The sequence below is a fragment of the Oncorhynchus masou genome, unplaced genomic scaffold, assembly GCF_036934945.1.
Source record: "Oncorhynchus masou masou isolate Uvic2021 unplaced genomic scaffold, UVic_Omas_1.1 unplaced_scaffold_2165, whole genome shotgun sequence".
Taxonomy (NCBI): Eukaryota; Metazoa; Chordata; class Actinopteri; order Salmoniformes; family Salmonidae; genus Oncorhynchus; species Oncorhynchus masou.
Window position 1 is genome coordinate 27,728 of NW_027008642.1, and position 25,118 is coordinate 52,845.

General features: G+C 48.0%; 1 protein-coding gene across 3 annotated transcripts in view; it reads left to right on the plus strand.

The window, feature by feature from the left end:
• Window positions 1-1,658: 1,658 nt before the first annotated feature.
• The window catches only part of LOC135533024 (Kv channel-interacting protein 2-like), a 42,348-nt gene continuing 18,888 nt past the window's right edge, over window positions 1,659-25,118 (plus strand). The window contains exons 1-2 of one of the 3 annotated variants that reach the window (XM_064960423.1): window positions 1,659-1,807; window positions 24,804-24,902. In XM_064960423.1, the coding sequence (XP_064816495.1) occupies window positions 1,735-1,807; window positions 24,804-24,902 (172 nt within the window). In that variant the 5' untranslated portion in view covers window positions 1,659-1,734. Of the gene's footprint in view, window positions 1,808-16,146; window positions 16,328-24,803; window positions 24,903-25,118 lie in introns of those variants that run through there. The other 2 variants (XM_064960424.1, XM_064960422.1) reach the window with 2 other exon arrangements.

Consider the following 25,118-nt stretch of genomic DNA (forward strand, 5'->3'; position numbering starts at 1 on the left):
TCGTTCGGTGTTCCTCTGTTTTTTAAATGACACAGCAAAATGGAAATGATCTCCCTCTCTCAGATCCTTACAGATCACAGCTAAGGCTGTGAAGCTGAGACTGGAGGCTTTAAGTCGACACACACACCTACACCTCCAGCCCCTCTCCCTTGACACTCCCAGGAACCTAGTCACTCCAAAGATGTTCAACATTTCCAAACAATTGTGGACAGACAAACACACAGCGTCCCGTCTATGAATGCAGCATGATTGAACATCCCTGATCATCCCTAATGCCTCTGATCTGGAGGACTCACTAAACAGAGAACATCCCTGATCATCCCTAATGCCTCTGATCTGGCAGGACTCACTAAACAGAGAACATCCCTGATCATCCCTAATGCCTCTGATCTGGCGGACTCACTAAACAGAGAACATCCCTGATCATCCCTGGAGGACTCACTAAACAGAGAACATCCTGATCATCCTAATGCCTCTGATCTGGAGGACTCACTAAACAGAGAACAGATCATCCCTAATGCCTCTGATCTGGATGACTCACTACACAGAGAACATCCCTGATCATCCCTAATGCCTCTGATCTGGAGGACTCGCTAAACAGAGAACATCCCTGATCATCCCTAATGCCTCTGATCTGGAGGACTCACTACACAGAGAACATCCCTGATCATCCATAATGCCTCTGATCTGGAGGACTCACTACACAGAGAACATCCCTGATCATCCCTAATGCCTCTGATCTGGAGGACTCACTAAACAGAGAACATCCCTGATCATCCCTATGCCTCTGATCTGGTGGCTGACTCACTAAACACAGATGCTTAGTGTGTAAATGATGTCTGAGTGTTGGAGGGCGCCCCTGGGTGTCCATAAATACATTGTGTGGTTTGCTTCATGTAGGGAGTTTGAGTATGTTTAAAGCATATTTAAAACCAAATACTTTTACACTTTTACTGGAGTAGTATTTTACTGGGTGACTTTTACTTGAGTCATTTTCTACTAAGGGATCTACTTTTACTCCAGTATGACAGTTGCGTACTTTTCCCACCACTGGTAGTATACAGGGAACAGGTTTCCATTTGGGAGCCACGCTCTGCCTCCGCGGGGGGATTCTCACCGTCGGATGAATCCATTGTCTACAGCCGTTGAGCTGAGTGGGTTTTTCTCAAAGACATCTGAGGTCAACTGCTAATTCCTCTCTTTTATCCTCAGTCGATATACGAAACAAATGTCAGGAACCAAGGGAATTACAACAGGATTTGACGATTTCAACCAACTCAATGTCATTATTATGGATCCTATAAAGTAACTGACTTGCCTAGTAAAATAAAGGTAAAATAAAAAAACCATCTGTATTATTTTGAGGTTTAATTGAAGTTTTGTGGGTAAGCTGTAGACTTGAATGTGCTGTGAAGCTTGTAGGCTAGTTGTCTAACTGGCTCGGTGCGAGGTTGTTTACATTTAGACAGGGTGCGCAGCGCGAGGACGTCGAGAGCAGTTGACAGGTTCACTGTCGCCGAAGTTGGTGTTCTTCTGACGAACGGGAAAGTAACACTCCGAAAAATATTTGATTCAGTGTTTTTTTTAAAGAGAATTTGGTTATTTTCCCTTTTATCTTTGAATAATGTGTGAAATGTAGCTGGAATGAACCGGAGAGATTAATCCTGGAACCAAGGGAGAAGGAGAGAGAGAGAGGGATATTTCACCACTGGTTGGTAAGCACTTCTCCCGAACATGAAGGAGAAAAGTCGGGATCAGAGCTTTTCTGACTCCCGGGAACTAGACGGGTCTTATGATCCGCTCACCGGTAAGTAGATAATCATTTTCCTTTTCGTTTGGATTAATAATTGCAATGGATACAAACAATTGGAAAATATAGTTTTTTGAAAATATATGCTAGTTGAAGTATGTTGGTTTTGTTAGTTTGCTGACCTGGCTTTTGGTAGACTTTCTTCTTTGTCTCTGGATATGACGTCCTTGTTATAATAATAATAATAATAATAATAATAACAATAATCGTGATGTAAATGATGTGCTTCATTTGGTGGCCCATCAATGACTTAAATCAAACTATTAACAGCATGGAAACTGTGCTGCACAAAGCAAAGTGGAGGACAATCAAATATGTGTTTCAAACTGAAATAATCGGACAGATCGGCCAGTAATACACTTCTTCTCCCATAGCGTTTCATTTGTGTTTTTTATGACACAGCGCGTGCGGCGTGGCCTGATTTGATGAGTCAGCAGCGGCGGTTTAACCGTCCGACTCCATCCCGGACCTCGCGCGGTAGTTTGACGAGCGGGCGGGAGAAATGGGATCCACCGATATGGATAATTTCCCTGCCTTGTCATACATTCTGCCAGCTCTCGCGCCACGGGCAATCGACCAAGGTCACTGTTAAGGGCGTCCTGGGATAATGGCACGGGCGAAAAATGAATGAATGAGGCGTCTAATCACTTTTGACTTTAGGGGGTTGTTTCTAACGAATGATGAACAGTCTATTGTTAGTTAGCGGACGAGGGCTGCATCTCAATCGTCTAAGGTAGCGCCGTCTCTCCTCATCTCCTCTCCTCCATTTATAGTCAAATATATTGAGAGAGGTGAAAACATGTAGGCTGAGGTATTCTCTCGAGACATACGGTTTGCTTCCGGCAATGTATCCATGCTCCAGGCTTACGACCAGATCTGAGGTGCTGAAACAAGTCGAGTCACGTGGCGCTCTCCATGGTCCTGAACATAGAAATATCATCCATTCCATGGTCCTTGTAGTGTTTGGAGTTTGGTCTGTTTGAACGGGAGAGAGGTGGGATTGGTCCTTCCTTCCTTCCTTCCTTCCTTCCTTCCTTCCTTCCTTCCTTCCTTCCTTCCTTCCTTGATGTCCTTCCTTTCTTCCTTCCTCTGTTCGATGTATTGGTAGAAGTGGTATGTTTCTAACTCAACCTTCCATCTCACTTATTAGGGGACATTTTAAGGAGAGGAGCTGAGGAAAGGAAGTTAGTTAAGCCAAGAGAATATTGTCACAAAGCCCTTGGCTCACTATGAGTGTGATCCAATGACAGACACGTTTGTCCATCAAATGTCACAATTTGAGGTGCCTCAGTCTGTTAGCAGCCATTTCCACCTCCCAACTGCTGTTGTACTGTTCTTCCCTTGACTGTGGTTGCATGCCAAATGGCACCCCATTCCCTATATAGTGCACTACGTTTGGGTCAAAGTAGTGCTTTATGTAGGGAATAGGGTGCCATTTGGAGGCTCAGCCTGGGAAGATAAAAGTGTCATTTGAGACAAGGAGGGATCAGCCAATGTTTGGTTGCAGACACACTCATATTCATTTTCTATTTAATGCTGTCTGTGTGTGTGTGTGTGTGTGTGTGTGTGTGTGTGTGTGTGTGTGTGTGTGTGTGTGTGTGTGTCTGCTCCGATAACTCTAGTCTTTTGTTCTCTCTGACAGATTGTCAAACAGATCCTGAAATACTGCAATTCTCATTCTACAAAAGTCTCTGATAACGCAATCATTATTTGATCATTTACAGGAAGGAGTGTTAGACAGCGAGTGCATCCCAAATGGATCCCTATTGAGTGCATAGGGTCCTGGTCAAAAGTAGTGCACTATGTAGGGACCAGGCTGCCATTTGGGAGTCAGACAGAGTGTCAGACGGCAGATTTTGATATGGTGATAGGTCTGGTCCCAGATCAGTTTGTGCTCATGTTGGCATGACAGTTCTATAATGAGTTGGAAGAGAGAAGAAGAAGTGTTTATTTCCAGCTGTGTCCACCGGTGTGTCTTTTCATCAGAAGGGGTTGCTGATGGTACCTTCATGTGGACAACATTACTGTTCCCAGATGTTTTATTCATTAGATTTTATGTAGATGTTATTTTTTTCCAAACGTGATATTTGTTTAGGTGGAAAGGAATGTTTGTATCCTGTGTATTTGACTGTGATCTGTGGCCGTCTCACCAAGCTAAGTTAAGGTGGATGGTTGAATAGATGAGTGAAAGATGGATAAATAAAGTGAAAAATGAATGGATGGATAGAGGAAAAATGGATAAATGATGATGAAAAATGAATGGATGGATAGAGGAGTGAAAGATGGATAAATAGATGAGTGAAAAATGAATGGATGGATAGATGAGTGAAAAATGAATGGATACATTAGTGAAAGATGGATGACTGTATATCCTCTATTTCTCCGAGGGTTAAACATGCTACATGAGTGTGTGTGTGTGTTCCTCCATCTTGTGTGTGTCTTGCATCAATAACTTCAGGTGGATAACAACAAATAAAAAATGAATAATGATAATGATGACGCGATATAAAGAGATCATCATGAGAACTGTTTGTTTTATTATCCTTGTGGCACCAGACAACTGATTTCCATTCAGAATCCCATTGCCCCTAACCCCTAAACATGACCCCTAACCCCTAAACATGACCCCTAACCCCTAAACATGACCCCTAACCCCTAAACATGACCCCTAACCCCTAAACATGACCCCTAACCCCTAAACATAACCCCTAACCCCTAAACATGACCCCTAACCCCTAAACATAACCCCTAACCCCTAAACATGACCCCTAACCCCTAAACATAACCCCTAACCCCTAAACATGACCCCTAACCCCTAAACGGAACCCCTAACCCCTAAACATGACCCCTAACCCCTAAACATGACCCCTAACCCCTAAACATGACCCCTAACCCCTAAACATGACCCCTAACCCCTAAACATGACCCCTAACCCCCCTAAACATGACCCCTAACCCTAAACATGACCCCTAACCCCTAAACATGACCCCTAACCCCTAAACATGACCCCTAACCCCTAAACATGACCCCTAACCCCTAAACATGACCCCTAACCCCTAAACATAACCCCTAACCCCTAAACATGACCCCTAACCCCTAAACATGACCCCTAACCCCTAAACATGACCCCTAACCCCTAAACATGACCCCTAACCCCTAAACATGACCCCTAACCCCTAAACATAACCCTAACCCCTAAACATAACCCCTAACCCCTAAACATAACCCCTAACCCCTAAACATAACCCCTAACCCCTAAACATGACCCCTAACCCCTAAACATGACCCCTAACCCCTAAACATGACCCCTAACCCCTAAACATGACCCCTAACCCCTAAACATAACCCCTAACCCTAAACATAACCCCTAACCCCTAAACATAATAACCCCTAAACATAACCCCTAAACATAACCCCTAAACATAACCCCTAAACATAACCCTAAACATGACCCCTAACCCCTAAACATAACCCCTAAACATGACCCCTAACCCCTAAACATAACCCCTAAACATAACCCCTAACCCCTAAACGGAACCCCTAACCCCTAAACGGAACCCCTAACCCCTAAACGGAACCCCTAACCCCTAAACATGACCCCCAACCCCTAAACATGACCCCTAACCCCTAAACATGACCCCTAACCCCTAAACATAACCCCTAACCCCTAAACATGACCCCTAACCCCTAAACATGACCCCTAACCCCTAAACATGACCCCTAACCCCTAAACATGACCCCTAACCCCTAAACATAACGCCTAAACGTGACCCCTAACCCCTAAACGTGACCCCTAACCCCTAAACGTGACCCCTAACCCTAAACGTAACCCCTAACCCCTAAACGTAACCCCTAACCCCTAAACGTAACCCCTAACCCCTAAACGTGACCCCTAACCCCTAAACGTAACCCCTAACCCCGTAACCCCTAAACGTAACCCCTAACCCCTAAACGTGACCCCTAACCCCTAAACGTAACCCCTAAACATGACCCCTAACCCCTAAACGTGACCCCTAACCCCTAAACGTAACCCCTAACCCCTAAACGTGACCCCTAACCCCTAAACGTGACCCCTAACCCCTAAACATGTCCCCTAAACATGACCCCTAACTCTAATCCTAACCCTAAACCTAACCTCTCAGCCTAAAATAGCCCTTTTCCTTGTGCAGACCGGCGAAATATCGCTACTTGGATAGTAAAACCACACACACACACGTACATACGAACAAACACACACGCTGATGTGGAAACCGTCCACTAGGGGCAACAGTGAGCGCTGTTACCTTCCAGTAGGTTTGGGTTTTGCTCGGGCGATGTGGACGGGGATGGTGGATGGCCGTAAGCATCTGCCTCTGGTTCAGAAGGTTCCATGTTCCAACCTCTGGTTCAGAAGGTTCCATGTTCCAACCTCTGGTTCAGAAGGTTCCATGTTCTAACCTCTGGTTCAGAAGGTTCCATGTTCCAACCTCTGGTTCAGAAGGTTCCATGTTCCAACCTCTGGTTCAGAAGGTTCCATGTTCCAACCTCTGGTTCAGAAGGTTCCATGTTCCAACCTCTGGTTCAGAAGGTTCCATGTTCCAACCTCTGGTTCAGAAGGTTCCATGTTCCAACCTCTGGTTCAGAAGGTTCCATGTTCCTGCCTCTGGTTCAGAAGGTTACATGTTCCAACCTCTGGTTCAGAAGGTTCCATGTTCCAACACAGTGATATTTTAGTTTTAACCCCCCAGAGTGGATTTCCGTGCCCTCGCAGAAATCCAATACAAATCTGTGGGTTTCAGCTAGAGATCTGTTTCATTGGCTGTTTGTGGCGAACACCGTATGTTGGATGGGTAGATCAGAGAGCTAGAGATCTGTTTCATTGGCTGTTTGTGGCGAACACCGTGTGTTGGACGGGTAGATCAGAGAGCTAGAGATCTGTTTCATTGGCTGTTTGTGGGGAACACCGTATGTTGGACGGGTAGATCAGCGAGCTAGAGAGCTGTTTCATTGGCTGTTTGTGGCGAACACCGTATGTTGGACGGGTAGATCAGAGAGCTAGAGATCTGTTTCATTGGCTGTTTGTGGGGAACACCGTATGTTGGACGGGTAGATCAGAGAGCTAGAGATCTGTTTCATTGGCTGTTTGTGGCGAACACCGTATGTTGGACGGGTAGATCAGAGAGCTAGAGATCTGTTTCATTGGCTGTTTGTGGGGAACACCGTATGTTGGACGGGTAGATCAGAGAGCTAGAGAGCTGTTTCATTGGCTGTTTGTGGCGAACACCGTATGTTGGACGGGTAGATCAGAGAGCTAGAGATCTGTTTCATTGGCTGTTTGTGGCGAACACCGTATGTTGGACGGGTAGATCAGAGAGCTAGAGATCTGTTTCATTGGCTGTTTGTGGGGAACACCGTATGTTGGACGGGTAGATCAGAGAGCTAGAGAGCTGTTTCATTGGCTGTTTGTGGCGAACACCGTATGTTGGACGGGTAGATCAGAGAGCTAGAGATCTGTTTCATTGGCTGTTTGTGGGGAACACCGTATGTTGGACGGGTAGATCAGAGAGCTAGAGAGCTGTTTCATTGGCTGCGTCTACAGAGCTGTTTCATTGGCTGCGTCTACAGAGCTGTTTCATTGGCTGCGTCTCAGTCCACCACATCCACTGACGTAACACTTCCAGGTCTGCTGTGACGGAGCGAGAGGGGGTTTGTCAGACCATGAGACATCTCCACAAACGCTCTTCTCACAACATCGTCTGAACGGTTTGGCCTGAAAACCCATCGGTGGAAAGATGAGACTCTCATGAACGTGATGCTGTTCTTTGTTTTGCTCTACGACCCGACCAGCGTTTTGGGACCCGTCTGACGTCGGTGCAGCCGACTTCTGTCTGTCGTGTCCAGTGTTTTATTAGATTTATTATTTTACCTTTATTTAACCAGGCAAGTCAGTTAAGAACAAATTCTTATTTTCAATAACAGCCTAGGAACAGTGGGTTAACTGCCTATTCAGGGGCAGAACGACAGATTTGTACCTTGTCAGCTCGGGGGTTTGAACTTGCAACCTTCTTACTCCAACGCTCTAACCACTAGGCTGCCCGTCTCTAACCACTAGGCTACCCGTCTCTAACCACTAGGCTGCCCGTCTCTAACCACTAGGCTGCCCGTCTCTAACCACTAGGCTACCCGTCTCTAACCACTAGGCTACCCGTCTCTAACCACTAGGCTACCCGTCTCTAACCACTAGGCTACCCGTCTCTAACCACTAGGCTACCCGTCTCTAACCACTAGGCTACCCGTCTCTAACCACTAGGCTACCCGTCTCTAACCACTAGGCTACCCGTCTCTAACCACTAGGCTACCCGTCTCTAACCACTAGGCTACCCGTCTCTAACCACTAGGCTGCCCGTCTCTAACCACTAGGCTGCCCGTCTCTAACCACTAGGCTACCCGTCTCTAACCACTAGGCTACCCGTCTCTAACCACTAGGCTACCCGTCTCTAACCACTAGGCTACCCGTCTCTAACCACTAGGCTGCCCGTCTCTAACCACTAGGCTGCCCGTCTCTAACCACTAGGCTACCCGTCTCTAACCACTAGGCTACCCGTCTCTAACCACTAGGCTACCCGTCTCTAACCACTAGGCTACCCGTCTCTAACCACTAGGCTGCCCGTCTCTAACCACTAGGCTGCCCGTCTCTAACCACTAGGCTGCCCGTCTCTAACCACTAGGCTGCCCGTCTGTAACCACTAGGCTACCCGTCTCTAACCACTAGGCTACCCGTCTCTAACCACTAGGCTACCCGTCTCTAACCACTAGGCTACCCGTCTCTAACCACTAGGCTACCCGTCTCTAACCACTAGGCTACCCGTCTCTAACCACTAGGCTACCCGTCTCTAACCACTAGGCTACCCGTCTCTAACCACTAGGCTACCCGTCTCTAACCACTAGGCTACCCGTCTCTAACCACTAGGCTACCCGTCTCTAACCACTAGGCTACTCTGCCGCCCTGTCGTGTCCAGTGTGGACTACACACTACTATAACCATTACTATAACCACTACTATAACCATAAAGGTGAGATTCTGGTCCCCCAGTACCAGTTGAAAAACATTCTGGAAGTATATATTGAGACTGTTTCGTGCACAAAATAAGGGGTTAATATACATTAAAAAAAAATATATAATAAAAAAATGTTTGTTTCCTGATTTCTCAGATATAGGACTGACACAGAATAAACTTCTTCTAGATGTTTAGGGGGAAACTATCTATCCATTGTTCCTTGTAGTGAATCTGTTATTCAGTGTGTTTGTATGGGCTAATAGCAGTAAGGCCAAATACATGTTTTCATCAAATCATTTTTTAAATATTTATTTTTTTTATACATCAAGGGGTCTTAAAATTCAACATCAAATAGCAAAATGATCCTTGGTATGACCTTCTTAAAACAATTCCATATTGCTTAGTAGTATCCCCTTAGAAGGGGCTTAGACTGGGCTTAGACTGGGCTTAGACGGGGCTTAGACGGGGCTTAGACGAGGCTTAGACGGGGCTTAGACAAGGCTTAGACGGGGCTTAGACGGGGCTTAGACGAGGCTTAGACGGGGCTTAGACGGGGCTTAGACGAGGCTTAGACGGGGCTTAGACGGGGCTTAGACGGGGCTTAGACGAGGCTTAGACGGGGCTTAGACGGGGCTTAGACGGGGCTAAGACTCTGGGGGGTTAAGCCTATCCCAACCTTAACCCTTACCTCAACCATTTGGAGTTAATGCCTAACCTTTAGAATTCTGAGTTAAGGCCTACACTTAACCTTCAACACTTTGAAATGTGATGTTTGAGAAACGTGGATGTGTAATTGTGATGTGAGAGCGTGTTGCTTTCGTAACCCTCGTTTTAATCGCTCCTCTCTTTCCCACGGTAAATTAAACAACTCTATAACACCACAGAAACCTGTATCGCCGGCTCAGATCTGAATCTCAGATTGGTAATCAATGGGATTCCTGGAGGGGCCTCAGTCAGAGTGTGTGTGTGTATCAGTGTACTGTGTGTGGTTTGCAGTTCAGAACGTTGGGACCACAGGCCACATAGGAGCTGTCAACCACACGCAGCTGGCCTGCTATGGAAAAACAAACAGAGACACACACACACACACACACGCATGCACACTTATGAACAAAACACACACACAGGAAACAATGCATGTGAGGACACACAAACTCATGTTGGAGAAAAATGGTTATCGTAGGAATAAATAAGGTTTAGCCTCTCTGACCTTTAACTTCAGATAATCCTCTGTTTAAACCAGAGAGACCGAGAGAGACACAGAGGGAGACAGAGAGAAAGACATATGGAGACAGAGAGAGAGGGGGGAGACAGAGGGGAGAGACAGAGGGGGAGAGAGGGAGGGGGAGAGAGGGAGAGAGTTGGGGGGGAGAGGGAGAGAGTTGGGGGGGGGAGAGACAGAGAGGGAGAGAGTTGGGGGGGGGGAGACAGAGGGGGAGAGAGGGAGAGAGTTGGGGGGGGGGGAGAGAGAGAGGCCGAGAGAGACACAGATGGAGAGAGAGACAGAGAGAGAGAGAGACACAGAGGGAGAGAGAGAGAGAAAGAGACAGACAGACATAGGGAGAGAGACACAGAGAGGGAGAAAGTTGGAGGGAGAGAGAGATCGAGAGAGAGGGGGAGGGGGAGAGAAGAAAAGAAAAGAGAGGGAGAGAGAGTTGGAGAGAGAGGGGGAGAGAGTTGGAGGGAGAGAGAGAGACCGAGAGAGAGGGGGAGAGAAGAAAAGAGAGGGAGAGAGTTGGAGGGAGAGAGAGACAGATGTTTGGGAGTCTCTGCTGTTTAGCCTCTCTGACCTCCGCTTCATATTATCCCCATGTTTATATCATGTTAGATAAGGGAGGCTATCACTGTTCTCATCCAGTCTGTGTCTATGTCTGTCTGTGTGTGTGTCTGTCTCTCTGTGTGTGTGTGTCTCTCTCTGTGTGTCTGCTTGTTTGTGTGTGTGTCTCTCTCTCTATGTGTCTGTTTGTTTGTGTGTGTGTCTATCCTCTCTATGTGTCTGTTTTTTTGTGGCCTTATTGTGTGGTGTGTCCCTCTATGTGTCTGTTTGTTTGTGTGTGTGTGTCTCTGTGTGTCTGTTTGTCTTGTGTGTGTGTGTCTCTCTCTATGTGTCTGTTTGTTTGTGTGTGTATGTTCTATCTCTCCTCTTTTGTAATCTCTTCCTGTCTCGTTTTTTTGTTTTCCACCACACTGAGCCTTGGCCTTAGCTGCTGTTGATTGTCCCTCATCTGTTCTTTTAGGACTGACCACAGTTCAATCCCTCCATTCAGGGCAGATGGGCAGAAGAGTGTGTGTGTGTGTGTGTGTGTGTGTGTGTTTGTTTGTGTCTGTGTGTGTGTGTTTGTGTCTCTGTGTGTGTACATCAGCTGCATCAATTACACAAGCCTCACTTTCATTATTCTTTACACAACATTGATTGTTATACAATGACAGCCTAGGGAGGGTTGTGTTCATTAGGTACCAGATGGACAAAAACACACTGAAACAGGGAGGGGTCTACCTAGACTTTTGTAATGAGCTGCCTGCTCATTTGTAGTTTTTACATTCCAAAACGCTTTTTTTGTTAACGTGTCCTGATGAACACAACACTGGCACCTGCGAAACCAAACGGTTTAAACTCACTCTTAGGTCATGAATTTTGGCTTTTAGCTTTTTAAGCTGCTGTCCTGACTGTCCCTCATCTGTTCCTTTAGGACTGACTTCAATAGCCCCCTGTTCTTGATTAAGTCCTTGACCATGTGACCTGGAAAACTCAGGGTCCAAATTATGATCATTGACTTCAAGGGAACTATAGGTACACAGAAGACTAGGCTACCTGTCTGTGTGTGTGTGTGTGTGTGTGTGTGTGTGTGTGTGTGTGTGTGGTGTGTGTGTGTGTGTGTCTCTATGCAAGAAATCACAGTTATTTAACTTTACTAAAAATGACACCATTTTACCTTTATTTAACTAGGCAAGTCAGTTAAGAACAAATTCTTATTTACAATGACAGCCTAGGAACAGTGGGTTAACTGCCTTGTCTCTAACCACTAGGCTGCCTGTCTCTAACCACTAGGCTGCCTGTCTCTAACCACTAGGCTGCCTGTCTCTAACCACTAGGCTGCCTGTCTCTAACCACTAGGCTGCCTGTCTCTAACCACTAGGCTACCTGCCTCTAACCACTAGGCTACACTGCTACCTGTCTCTAACCACTAGGCTGCCTGTCTCTAACCACTAGGCTGCCTGTCTCTAACCACTAGGCTGCCTGTCTCTAACCACTAGGCTGCCTGTCTCTAACCACTAGGCTGCCTGTCTCTAACCACTAGGCTGCCTGTCTCTAACCACTAGGCTGCCTGTCTCTAACCACTAGGCTGCCTGTCTCTAACCACTAGGCTACCTGCCTCTAACCACTAGGCTACCTGTCTCTAACCACTAGGCTGCCTGTCTCTAACCACTAGGCTGCCTGTCTCTAACCACTAGGCTGCCTGTCTCTAACCACTAGGCTGCCTGTCTCTAACCACTAGGCTGCCTGTCTCTAACCACTAGGCTGCCTCTAACCACTAGGCTACCTGTCTCTAACCACTAGGCTGCCTGTCTCTAACCACTAGGCTACCTCTCTAACCACTAGGCTGCCTGTCTCTAACCACTAGGCTACCTGTCTCTAACCACTAGGCTGCCTGTCTCTAACCACTAGGCTGCCTGCTCTAACCACTAGGCTACCTGTCTCTAACCACTAGGCTGCCTGTCTCTAACCACTAGGCTGCCTGTCTCTAACCACTAGGCTACCTTTCTCTAACCACTAGGCTGCCTGTCTCTAACCACTAGGCTACCTGTCTCTAACCACTAGGCTACCTGTCTTCAACCACTAGGCTGCCTGCCTCTAACCACTAGGCTGCCTGCCTCTAACCACTAGGCTACCTGCCTCTAACCACTAGGCTACCTGCCTCTAACCACTAGGCTGCCTGTCTCTAACCACTAGGCTACCTGTCTCTAACCACTAGGCTACCTGTCTCTAACCACTAGGCTACCTGTCTCTAACCACTAGGCTACCTGTCTCTAACCACTAGGCTGCCTGTCTCTAACCACTAGGCTGCCTGTCTCTAACCACTAGGCTGCCTGTCTCTAACCACTAGGCTGCCTGTCTCTAACCACTAGGCACCTGTCTCTAACCACTAGGCTACCTGCCTCTAACCACTAGGCTGCCTGCCTCTAACCACTAGGCTACCTGTCTCTAACCACTAGGCTACCTGTCTCTAACCACTAGGCTGCCTGTCTCTAACCACTAAGATGCCTGTCTCTAACCACTAGGCTGCCTGTCTCTAACCACTAGGCTACCTGTCTCTAACCACTAGGCTACCTGTCTCTAACCACTAGGCTGCCTGTCTCTAACCACTAGGCTGCCTGTCTCTAACCACTAGGCTTCCTGTCTCTAACCACTAGGCTGCCTGTCTCTAACCACTAGGCTGCCTGCCTCTAACCACTAGGCTACCTGCCGCCTGAATAAATCTGGTCATAAGCCTGCTGTAGTTATTATGGTACAGGATAGTCCCAAATGACCCTGGTCAAAAGTAGTGCACTCTATAGGGAATAGGAAGCCAGTTGGGAGTGGGACAAACCCAGGTTTTCTCGTTTGAAGCGGATGTTTTCTGGTTCGACGTTGCCACAAAGTAGCTCAACACTTCCACCTGGTGGAAGAAATGACACATAACATCCCCTCGAGGCTGACGACCTGCTGGGCTCACCAGGTGGCAGCACTGTCTATCAGACATCAATCACTATGTATCAAGTGTCTCAGGGTAATAGTGCTGATCTAGGATCAGGTCCCACCCCTCTGTCCATATACTCATATCAATTATGATCTAAAAGGCCAAACTGATTCTAGATCAGTACTCCTACTGTTTTAGGCTTTGTGGATACGGACCCAGGTCCCTCCTGTCCATAAGGTCTTATTGATTATGATCTAATAAAGGTTTAACTGATCCTAGACCAGTACTGATACAGCTTGATAAATACAGCCCCAGATTGTACAATATGCTGGAGGTAGATAACCTTATTAATAATGTGTATTGTTCCCCTCTGTGTTGTTGTAGGAGCTTGATGTGGAATATAATCAATTCACCTCTACACACTGATCTAAGACCTGTTTTACAATTCCCCCTCTAATGGTTCAGATATGATGAGGTGAAACCGAGGACAGTGCACTTTGTGTTGGTTGGCCTTTAAACCGGTCAGTGTGGATTGTGACGTTTCCATGGCAATGATCATCAACTCTAACTCGCCGGCTGAGCAGAGAACGATTGAGAGAGAGAGAGAGAGAGAGAGAGGGAGAGAGGGAGAGAGGGAGAGAGGGAGAGAGGGAGAGAGAGAGAGAGGGAGAGATGTTAAACAAAAGGTGAGTGAAAGAGAGAGGGAGGACAAATGATTATATAGAAGAGGGCGGAGAGAAGAGATTGATAGAGACAGATGAGTGTGAGATGTTTTCTGACCAAACAGAGACAGAAGAAAGTGCAGATATGAGATGATAACACGAAGTGTTGCATCCCTTCAAGCAGAGAGAGAGAGAGATTAGAGAGAGAGATTAGAGAGAGAGAGCAGAGAGAGGGAGAGAGAGAGAGGAGAGCAGAGCAGAGAGGAGAGCAGAGCAGAGGAGAGCAGAGATAGAGAGAGAGACAGAGATAGAGAGAGACAGAGAGACAGAGACAGAGACAGAGACAGAGACAGAGACAGAGACAGAGACAGGGAGAGGGAGGACAGAGATTATATAGAAGAGAGAGGAGAGAATAGATTGATAGAGACAGATGAGTGTGAGATGTTTTCTGACCAAACAGAAGGACAGCGGAGAAAGTGACGGATATGACCAGAGCAGAGAGGGCATCCCTTCAAGCAGAGAGAGAGATAGAGGAGAGCAGAGAGATAGAGGAGAGCAGAGAGGGAGAGGAGAGGAGAGCAGAGAGGAGAGCAGAGAGAGAGAGAGGAGAGCAGAGAGATAGAGGAGAGCAGAGGAGAGCAGAGAGATAGAGGAGAGCAGAGAGATAGAGGAGAACAGAGAGATAGAGGAGAGGAGAACAGAGAGATAGAGGAGAGGAGAGCAGAGATAGAGAGAGAGAGGAGAGCAGAGAGAGAGGAGAGCAGAGCAGAGAGGAGAGCAGAGATAGAGAGCGAGGAGAGCAGAGATAGAGAGCAGAGCAGAGAGAGAGTGAGGAGAGCAGAGATTGAGGAGAGCATAGCAGAGATAGAGAGCGAGAAGAGCAGAGATTGAGGAGAGCAGAGAGAGAGGAGAGCAAAAAGAGAGGTGTTTCACCACAAGGGAGAAAAAAAGTAAAAGAGGAGGTGAAAAGCGAGAAGAGAGGAAGAAGAGAAAGGAAGCGTTTCAATCACCACAAGGACTGGAACAAAAGGAAAACATGAGAGAAAGAGAAACATTGGGAGGAAGAGAAGAAGGAGAGAGAACATAACAATGAGACTTCCTTTTCTGACCCTTGACCTCTTGAGTGTGTCGCTTCGAGGTTTCCTACAGATACAGATCTAGGATCAGCTTCGCCTCCTCCAATCCTAAGCTTAACCATTAGTGGTGGAAATGCAAAACCGATCCAATATCAGCACCAAAGGGGAATTTCACTTTGGGTGTGACAGATGGAGGAACACTGAGTGGTTCAGTGAAGTTGCCCCGAGGGTCAGTTTTGCATTTAAAGTTTTGATAAGGGGGGGAAGCTGATCCTAGAACTGGACCTAGAGATCACCCAGAGAGAGAGAGTGAGAAAGAGATTGATAGAGAAAGAGGAAAGAGATGCAGAAGACAGGGACAGAGAAAGAGTGAGAGATCCAGAGAGAGGAAGCCCTGGGGAGAGGACACAGTTTCCTCTTTAAGACCAGATCGCAACAAGTGGATCTGATTTGAACAAGCTCTCCAGGACCTGAGAGAGAGAAGGAGAGAGGTAGTGAGAGAGTCAGACAAGGAGCAAGAGAGAGAGAGAGAGAGAAGGAGAGAGGGAGTGAGGATAGAGAGAGAGAGAGAAGAGAGAGAGAGAGAGAGAGAGAGAGAGAAGGAGAGAGGGAGAAACATAGAAATGAAAAGACGTTTAGTTGCTGCTCATCTTGACCCAGACCCAGATGGAGATCCAGTCCTAACAGAGCTCTCTGTAGAGGAAGAGGAACTGCACTCCTTGAAAATAGGATAACAAACCCTGGACTACAATAGACCTGGGATTGTAGAGCCTCAACTACAGAACCCATAGAACCATAGGACCACTAACACAGAGAACTGCAACCTTATGACCATAACCTTAAACCTGCAACTACACAACCATAACCAACAATTGCAATCATAGAACCTTAGGAAAAAAACCTTCGGAAAAGAACCTTAGGACTTCCGTAACCACAGAAACGTAACCTCACGACCACAACCAGAACACGGTCAGGATGGGCCATCGCAGAAGAAGGTGCAAGAGACGACTCCTCAGGGTGGCCAGATACCTGTTCCGCTGGTTCACTGGGACCCTGGTAGAAGGTACTGTAGGGGGGGGGGGGGGGAGGACACCGGGACCCTGGTAGAAGGTACTGTAGGGGGATGGGGGGGGAGGACACTGGGACCCTGGTAGAAGGTACTGTAGGGGGATGGGGGGGGGAGGACACCGGGACCCTGGTAGAAGGTACTGTAGGGGGATGGGGGAGGGAGGACACCGGGACCCTGGTAGAAGGTACTGTAGGGGGATGGGGGGGGGAGGACACCGGGACCCTGGTAGAAGGTACTGTAGGGGGATAGGGGGGGGGGAGAACACCGGGACCCTAGGGGGATAGAAGGTACTGTAGGGGGATGGGGGGGGGGGAGGACACCGGGACCCTGGTAGAAGGTACTGTAGGGGGATGGGGGGGGAGGACACCGGGACCCTGGTAGAAGGTACTGTAGGGGGATGGGGGGAGAACACCGGGACCCTGGTAGAAGGTACTGTAGGGGGATGGGGGGAGGACACCGGGACCCTGGTAGAAGGTACTGTAGGGGGATGGGGGGGGACACCGTGACCCTGGTAGAAGGTACTGTAGGGGGATGGGGGGGACACCGGGACCCTGGTAGAAGGTACTGTAGGGGGATGGGGGGGGGACACCGGGACCCTGGTAGAAGGTACTGTAGGGGGATGGGGGGGGACACCGGGACCCTGGTAGAAGGTACTGTAGGGGATGGGGGGGGGACACCGGGACCCTGGTAGAAGGTACTGTAGGGGGATGGGGGGGGAGACACCGGGACCCTGGTAGAAGGTACTGTAGGGGGATGGGGGGGGGAGACCGGGACCCTGGTAGAAGGTACTGTAGGGGGATGGGGGGGGGACACCGGGACCCTGGTAGAAGGTACTGTAGGGGGATGGGGGGGGGGGACACCGGGACCCTGGTAGAAGGTACTGTAGGGGGATGGGGGGGACATCGGGACCCTGGGGTAGGGGGATGGGGGGGGACACCGGGACCCTGGTAGAAGGTACTGTAGGGAAATAGAAGGGGGGGGGGACACCGGGACCCTGGTAGAAGGTACTGTAGGGGGATGGGGGGAGGACACCGGGACCCTGGTAGAAGGTACTGTAGAGAGATGGGGGGGGAGGACACCGGGACCCTGGTAGAAGGTACTGTAGGGGGATGGGGGGGGGGAACACCTGGTAGGGACCCTGGTAGAAGGTACTGTAGGGGGATGGGGGGGGATGACACCTGGGACCCTGGTAGAAGGTACTGTAGGGGATGGGGGGGGGGGGGAACACCAGGACCCTGGTCGGGGTTACTGTAGGGAGATGGGGGTGGGGGGACACCAGGACCCTGGTAGAAGGTACTGTAGGGGGATGGGGGGGGGGGAGACACCAGGACCCTGGTAGAAGGTACTGTAGGGGGATGGGGGGGGGACACCGGGACCCTGGTAGAAGGTACTGTAGGGGGATGGGGGGGGGACACCGGGACCCTGGTAGAAGGTACTGTAGGGGATGGGGGGGGGTGGGACACCTGGTATGGAATGTACCAGGGGGATTACACCCTATTCCCTATGTAGAAGGCTACTTTTGACCATGGCCCATTTGACCCTTAAAAGGTACTATCTAGGATATAGGGAACCGGGACCCTTGAAGGTACTGTAGGGGGGGCGGTCAGGGTGGAGGACCCTGGTGGAAGGTAGTTATCCTGGCTGGGGGGGACCGGGACCCTGGTAGAAGGTACTGTAGGGGGATGGGGGGGCGACACTGGTAGAAGGTTCTGTAACTGTAGGGGGGAAGACTGTAGGGGGATTGGACCCTGGTAGAAGGTGCTGTGGGGGGATGGGGGGGGACACCCGGACCCTGGTAGAAGGTTCTGCAGGGGGATGGGGGGGAGACACCTGGACACAGCTGATTCAGGGGGATAATCAACTCATCATCAAGGTTGCAGGGGGATGGTGTGAACACCAGGACCCTGGTGTACTGTAGGGAGATGGGGGGGGAAGAAACAGGACCCTGGTAGAAGGTACACAGGGGGATGGGGGGGGGCCGGGACCCTGGTATAAGGTACTGTAGGGGGAAACACCTGGACCCTGGAGAAGGTGATCAGGGGGATATAGACATAGAGCTACAATGTCTATGGGGAACAACACCTGGACTGGGAGGACTGGTCTGAGGGGGATAAGTACCAGAGCTTATAGAAGATTGATCTTCATGTGTTGCTTGGGGGGGATGTCCCTGACCTATTCCCATGGGGGAAGGGGACTTTTGACCATAGGAATGGAGGCAGAGCACCTGGATAGGCAGCAGGGGTGAGAGGTTGAGGGGGAGGAATGGGTGGGACTCCCTCTCCCTCTTTCAGCTGTTGTAATGCTCTCTCTGTGACTTGCTACCAGAGGTGACAGAAGGTTCTGTGTAGCTGTCCACATGCTGTTGTAATCAACTCATCATCAAGTTTTGTGACTTGCTACCAGAGGTCTGTGTAGCTGTCCACATACTGATTGTAATGCTCAATGTCTGTGACTTGCTGGACAGGGAGGACTGGTGTAGCTGTCCAGAGCATATACACAGATTGATCTTCTGTGACTTGCTTGGTGGGAGGCCCTGACCTCAGGGGGCTGTCCACATGCTGTAGGAATGCTCTCTCTGTGACTTGCAGCAGGGGTGAGAGGTTGAGGGGGAGGAATGGGTGGGCTGTCCACATGCTGTTGTAATGCTCTCTCTGTGACTTGCTGCCAGAGGCTTGTGTAGCTGTCCACATACTGTTGTAATGCTCTCTCTGTGACTTGCTGCCAGAGGCCCGTGTAGCTGTCCACATACTGTTGTAATGCTCTCTCTGTGACTTGCTGCCAGAGGCCTGTGTAGCTGTCCACATAGTGTTGTAATGCTCTCTCTGTGACTTGCTGCCAGAGGCTTGTGTAGCTGTCCACATACTGTTGTAATGCTCTCTCTGTGACTTGCTGCCAGAGGCCTGTGTCGCTGTCCACATACTGTTGTAATGCTCTCTCTGTGACTTGCTGCCAGAGGCCTGTGTCGCTGTCCACATACTGTTGTAATGCTCTCTCTGTGACTTGCTGCCAGAGGCTTGTGTAGCTGTCCACATGCTGTTGTAATGCTCTCTCTGTGACTTGCTACCAGAGGCCCGTGTAGCTGTCCACATAGTGTTGTAATGCTCTCTCTGTGACTTGCTGCCAGAGGCCCGTGTAGCTGTCCACATACTGTTGTAATGCTCTCTCTGTGACTTGCTGCCAGAGGCCTGTGTAGCTGTCCACATACTGTTGTAATGCTCTCTCTGTGACTTGCTACCAGAGGCCTGTGTAGCTGTCCACATACTGTTGTAATGCTCTCTCTGTGACTTGCTGCCAGAGGCCTGTGTCGCTGTCCACATACTGTTGTAATGCTCTCTCTGTGACTTGCTACCAGAGGTCTGTGTAGCTGTCCACATACTGTTGTAATGCTCTCTCTGTGACTTGCTACCAGAGGTCTGTGTAGCTGTCCACATACTGTTGTAATGCTCTCTCTGTGACTTGCTACCAGAGGCCCGTTTAGCTGTCCACATGCTGTTGTAATGCTCTCTCTGTGACTTGCTACCAGAGGCCTGTGTAGCTGTCCACATACTGTTGTAATGCTCTCTCTGTGACTTGCTACCAGAGGCCTGTGTAGCTGTCCACATACTGTTGTAATGCTCTCTCTGTGACTTGCTGCCAGAGGCCTGTGTAGCTGTCCACATACTGTTGTAATGCTCTCTCTGTGACTTGCTGCCAGAGGTCTGTGTAGCTGTCCACATACTGTTGTAATGCTCTCTCTGTGACTTGCTACCAGAGGCCTGTGTAGCTGTCCACATGTTGTTGTAATGCTCTCTCTGTGACTTGCTGCCAGAGGCCTGTGTAGCTGTCCACATACTGTTGTAATGCTCTCTCTGTGACTTGCTACCAGAGGCCTGTGTAGCTGTCCACATGTTGTTGTAATGCTTTCTCTGTGACTTGCTGCCAGAGGCCTGTGTAGCTGTCCACATGCTGTTGTAATGCTCTCTCTGTGACTTGCTACCAGAGGCCTGTGTAGCTGTCCACATACTGTTGTAATGCTCTCTCTGTGACTTGCTGCCAGAGGCCTGTGTAGCTGTCCACATGCTGTTGTAATGCTCTCTCTGTGACTTGCTGCCAGAGGCCTGTGCAGCTGTCCACATACTGTTGTAATGCTCTCTCTGTGACTTGCTGCCAGAGGCCTGTGTAGCTGTCCACATACTGTTGTAATGCTCTCTCTGTGACTTGCTGCCAGAGGCCTGTGTAGCTGTCCACATACTGTTGTAATGCTCTCTCTGTGACTTGCTGCCAGAGGTCTGTGTAGCTGTCCACATGTTGTTGTAATGCTCTCTCTGTGACTTGCTGCCAGAGGCTTGTGTAGCTGTCCACATACTGTTGTAATGCTCTCTCTGTGACTTGCTGCCAGAGGCTTGTGTAGCTGTCCACATACTGTTGTAATGCTCTCTCTGTGACTTGCTACCAGAGGCCCGTTTAGCTGTCCACATGCTGTTGTAATGCTCTCTCTGTGACTTGCTGCCAGAGGCCTGTGTAGCTGTCCAAGGTGTTGAAATATACACGCTGTTGTCTGGTCCTGGAATGGTTACTGTGCACCTAGGTTTGAATCGGGCTGGTAGTGGGTCCAAGCTACAGAAATAGGCCCACTGCTGCTCGCTACAAAATGGTGACTGTAGACCGTTTGAATAGGTGAGGAGCTGTGTGGCTGGGTTGAATCAGTGGTCTTGCCGCAGGCCTCAAAGACAAATCCTTCTAGAAGATCAGAGAGTTCAATCGAGTACCGTCTTAACTGAATGACATCAGAGACAGAATACAATAACCCCTCTTGGAGAATGGGGTTCTGATGACTAGCCTCCAGGTTGTTACGCTGGTGGTGCGGAGGAGGTGGAAGGTCATTGAGAATACAATAACCCCTCTTGGAGGGGTTCTGATGACTAGCCTCCAGGTTGTTACGCTGGTGGTGCGGAGGAGGTGAAAGGTCATTGGAAGACTGTAGAACATCAAGTGAGAGACAAGGGGGATGAGTTGACATATAAATGCTCCCTGAGGTTTATGCCCATTGGTTGACAGAAAGGGAAGTGATTATTGTCGAGTGAGCCCATAGGTTAATCAGAAAGGGAAGTGATTATTGTCGAGTGAGCCCATAGGTTAATCAGAAAGGGAAGTGATTATTGGAGGTGAGAACATAGGTTAATCAGAAAGGGGGAAGTGATTATTGTCCCGAGGTGAGCCCATAGGTTAATCAGAAAGGGAAGTGATTATTGCCGAGTGAGCCCATAGGTTAATCAGAAAGGGAAGTGATTATTGCCGAGTGAGCCCATAGGTTAATCAGAAAGGGAAGTGATTATTGCCGAGTGAGCCCATAGGTTAATCAGAAAGGGAAGTGATTATTGCCGAGTGAGCCCATAGTTTAATCAGAAAGGGAAGTGATTATTGCCGAGTGAGCCCATAGGTTAATCAGAAAGGGAAGTGATTATTGCCGAGTGAGCCCATAGGTTAATCAGAAAGGGAAGTGATTATTGTCGAGTGAGCCCATAGGTTAATCAGAAAGGGAAGTGATTATTGCCGAGTGAGCCCATAGGTTAATCAGAAAGGGAAGTGATTATTGCCGAGTGAGCCCATAGGTTAATCAGAAAGGGAAGTGATTATTGTTGAGTGAGCCCATAGGTTAATCAGAAAGGGAAGTGATTATTGTCGAGTGAGCCCATAGGTTAATCAGAAAGGGAAGTGATTATTGCCGAGTGAGCCCATAGGTTAATCAGAAAGGGAAGTGATTATTGCGGTGAGCCCATAGGTTAATCAGAAAGGGAATGATTATTCAGAGTGAGCCCATTTGTTAATTCAGAAAGGGAAGTGATTATTGCTGAGGTAGCCCATAGTTTAATCAGAAAGGGAATATATATACTGTATGTGGAGCCCATAGGTTAATCAGAAAGGGAAGTGATTTTGCTAGTGAGCCCATAGGTTAATCAGAAAGGGAAGTATTGTCAGATGAGCCCATAGGTTAATCAGAAAGGGAAGTGATTATGGCCTTACTGTGAGCCCATAGGTTAATCCTCTGGAAGTGATTATTGAAAGTGAGCCCACTAGGTTAATCAAAAGCTTTCCCAGTAGAATGGGATTGCTTTTATAGCAGCAAATGAGGGGCCATGCTAATGGCTGAAGTTAATAGGTGAATGACATTCCACACATTTGTTAATGTTAAAGAGGAGATGTGATAGTTATGCTGCTGAGGTACCATTATAGAGTTTACCATATCAATACACTATATATTAAAGTATGTGGACACCTTCAAATGAGTGGATTGATTATTGATACATGGTATTGATTAATATAAAGTCAGATTATGCAGCCATGCGTTGGAGGTGTATAAAGTGAAGCATCACAGCCATAGACAAACTTTGACAGTAGAATGGCCTTACTGAAGAGCTCATAAAAATCCTCTGTCCTTGGTTGAAACACTCACTACTGAGTTCCAAACTGCTTTCCCAGTAGAATGGAGGCTTTTATAGCAGCAAATGGGGGACCAACTCCATATTAATGCCCATGATTCTGGAATGAGATGTTCGACGTTGGCGTTTAGGTGTCCACATACTTTTGGTCATGTACTGTACCTGCTATGAGGATGAGTGAGATAGGAAGCGATGTGAATTCTAGAGTTTACTAAATTAATGAAATGACGATCCATTCAGGCTGGCCTGACTTTCCAAACTACATTTGATGGATTGATTATTGATACATGGTATTGATTAATCCCTTATGAGTGAAGCATCATAGCGTTGGACTGGGTTTATGAGCGTTGACTGGGTTTATGTGTGAAGCATCATAGCGTTGGACTGGGTTTATGGTGAAGCATCATAGCGTTGGACTGGGTTTATGAGTGAATCATCATAGCGTTGGACTGGGTTTATGAGTGAAGCATCATAGCGTTGGACTGGGTAGCATTAGCGTTGGACTGGGTTTATGTGAAGCATCATAGCGTTGGACTGGGTTTATGAGTGAAGCATCATAGCGTTGGACTGGGTTTATGAGTGAAGCATCATAGCGTTGGACTGGGTTTATGAGTGAAGCATCATAGCGTTGGACTGGGTTTATGAGTGAAGCATCATAGCGTTGGACTGGGTTTATGAGTGAAGCATCTGGGTTTATGTGTGTAGCATCGTTGGACTGGGTTTATGAGTGAAGCATCATAGCGTTGGACTGGGTTTATGAGTGTAGCATCATAGCATTGGACTGGGTTTATGAGTGAAGCATCATAGCGTTGGACTGTGTTTATGAGTGAAGCATCATAGCGTTGGACTGGGTTTATGAGTGTAGCATCATAGTGTTGGACTGGGTTTATGAGCAGCTTGTCATGTATTATGTATAATATCTCACTATAGCCGCGTCAACTGGCACCCTATTCCCTATATGGTACACTACCTGGTTAAGCATAGGACACTATATAGGGAATAAGGTACTATTAAGGACAAGGCCTGGTTCTAAAGCCAAGACACCACTCAGAGAATGAATCAAAACCTGGTTCTAATACCAAGACACCACTCAGAGAATCTGTCAGAGCCTTGTTCTCACGCCACTCAGAGAATCTTCAATAATCCGTTTGAAAGCGTTTAAGGACACAAGAGAATGGTGGAAAGCAACATCAACAAACCAGTCTCTCCTGTGTGAAGATAGAGAATGGTGGAAAGCAACAACACCAAACCAGTCTCTCCTGTGTGAAGATAGAGAATGGTGGAAAGCAACATCAACAAACCAGTCTCTCCTGTGTGAAGATAGAGAATGATGACATCACAAGAAATACAGAATATAAATCTACAAAATACAGTGGAAGGATTCTGCTTAGTTCCATAATCCAATCAGAATGTACCTTTCTGTAAGACTCCTTCAACAACTACAGAAACATGCTGCCTGCTCTTTTCTCAGTCTACCTTGTTGTGTCAGATGGAACTGTGAAAGCACACAAGGACACACACACATTTAAAATGCCGGTACCTAAAACGCCATGTGACAAACTGATATATATATATATTCACACACAGCTACTGAACCGTGAGAAGGAAGCAGACAGGCATTTACACTCCTGTGTTTATACATCTGTCAGGTTGCCATGGAGACGGCTGTTCTTCTCGGAACCCTCCGCACTGTAGATGGAACCTGTCAACCACGGCTGGTTACTGGTGGCCTGGCCTTTCTGATGATGATGATGATGATGATGATAGAGAGATAGAGAGAGAGATGAAAACAGTCACTATGTGTGACACTTTATACACTAGAGACCACTAACTGATAAAACACTGCAACTCGGTCTCTCTCTTTCTATATATGTATATAATATATCACCTATCATAAGAGACTATAACCTAAAGCCAGATCAGCAAACTAACTATAGCATCAAGATGGAATAATGACAACTTCAACTTGTGTGCATGCATGTGTGATTTGAGTCCATTCTATGGCGTCGTGCCACCCTGCTCTAATCTGTGCTGTGATTGGTTACTTCCAGGTAACCCAGCATCCAACCACAGCAAGCGAACTATAAAACAGAGGTTCCTCAAGCTGCTGCCCTGCTGTCGCTCCAGAACCGCCCCCTCACTCAGTCAAAGCAAGTGCTCGTTTGCATATCCCCACCCCTTCCTCCGTACCTCCGCCCCCCTTCGAGCCCTTGCTAAACAAGTGTAATAGGCAGTTACACAGACAAGTTGCCGTGTTGGATAGCTATTTGAGTTAGGTTGTTGCTAAATCAGCTAGCTAAGAAAGTGAAAGGTAAACTAAAAAGAAGAAAACATAGAACAAAATATAGCTCTCTCTCTCCCTCTCT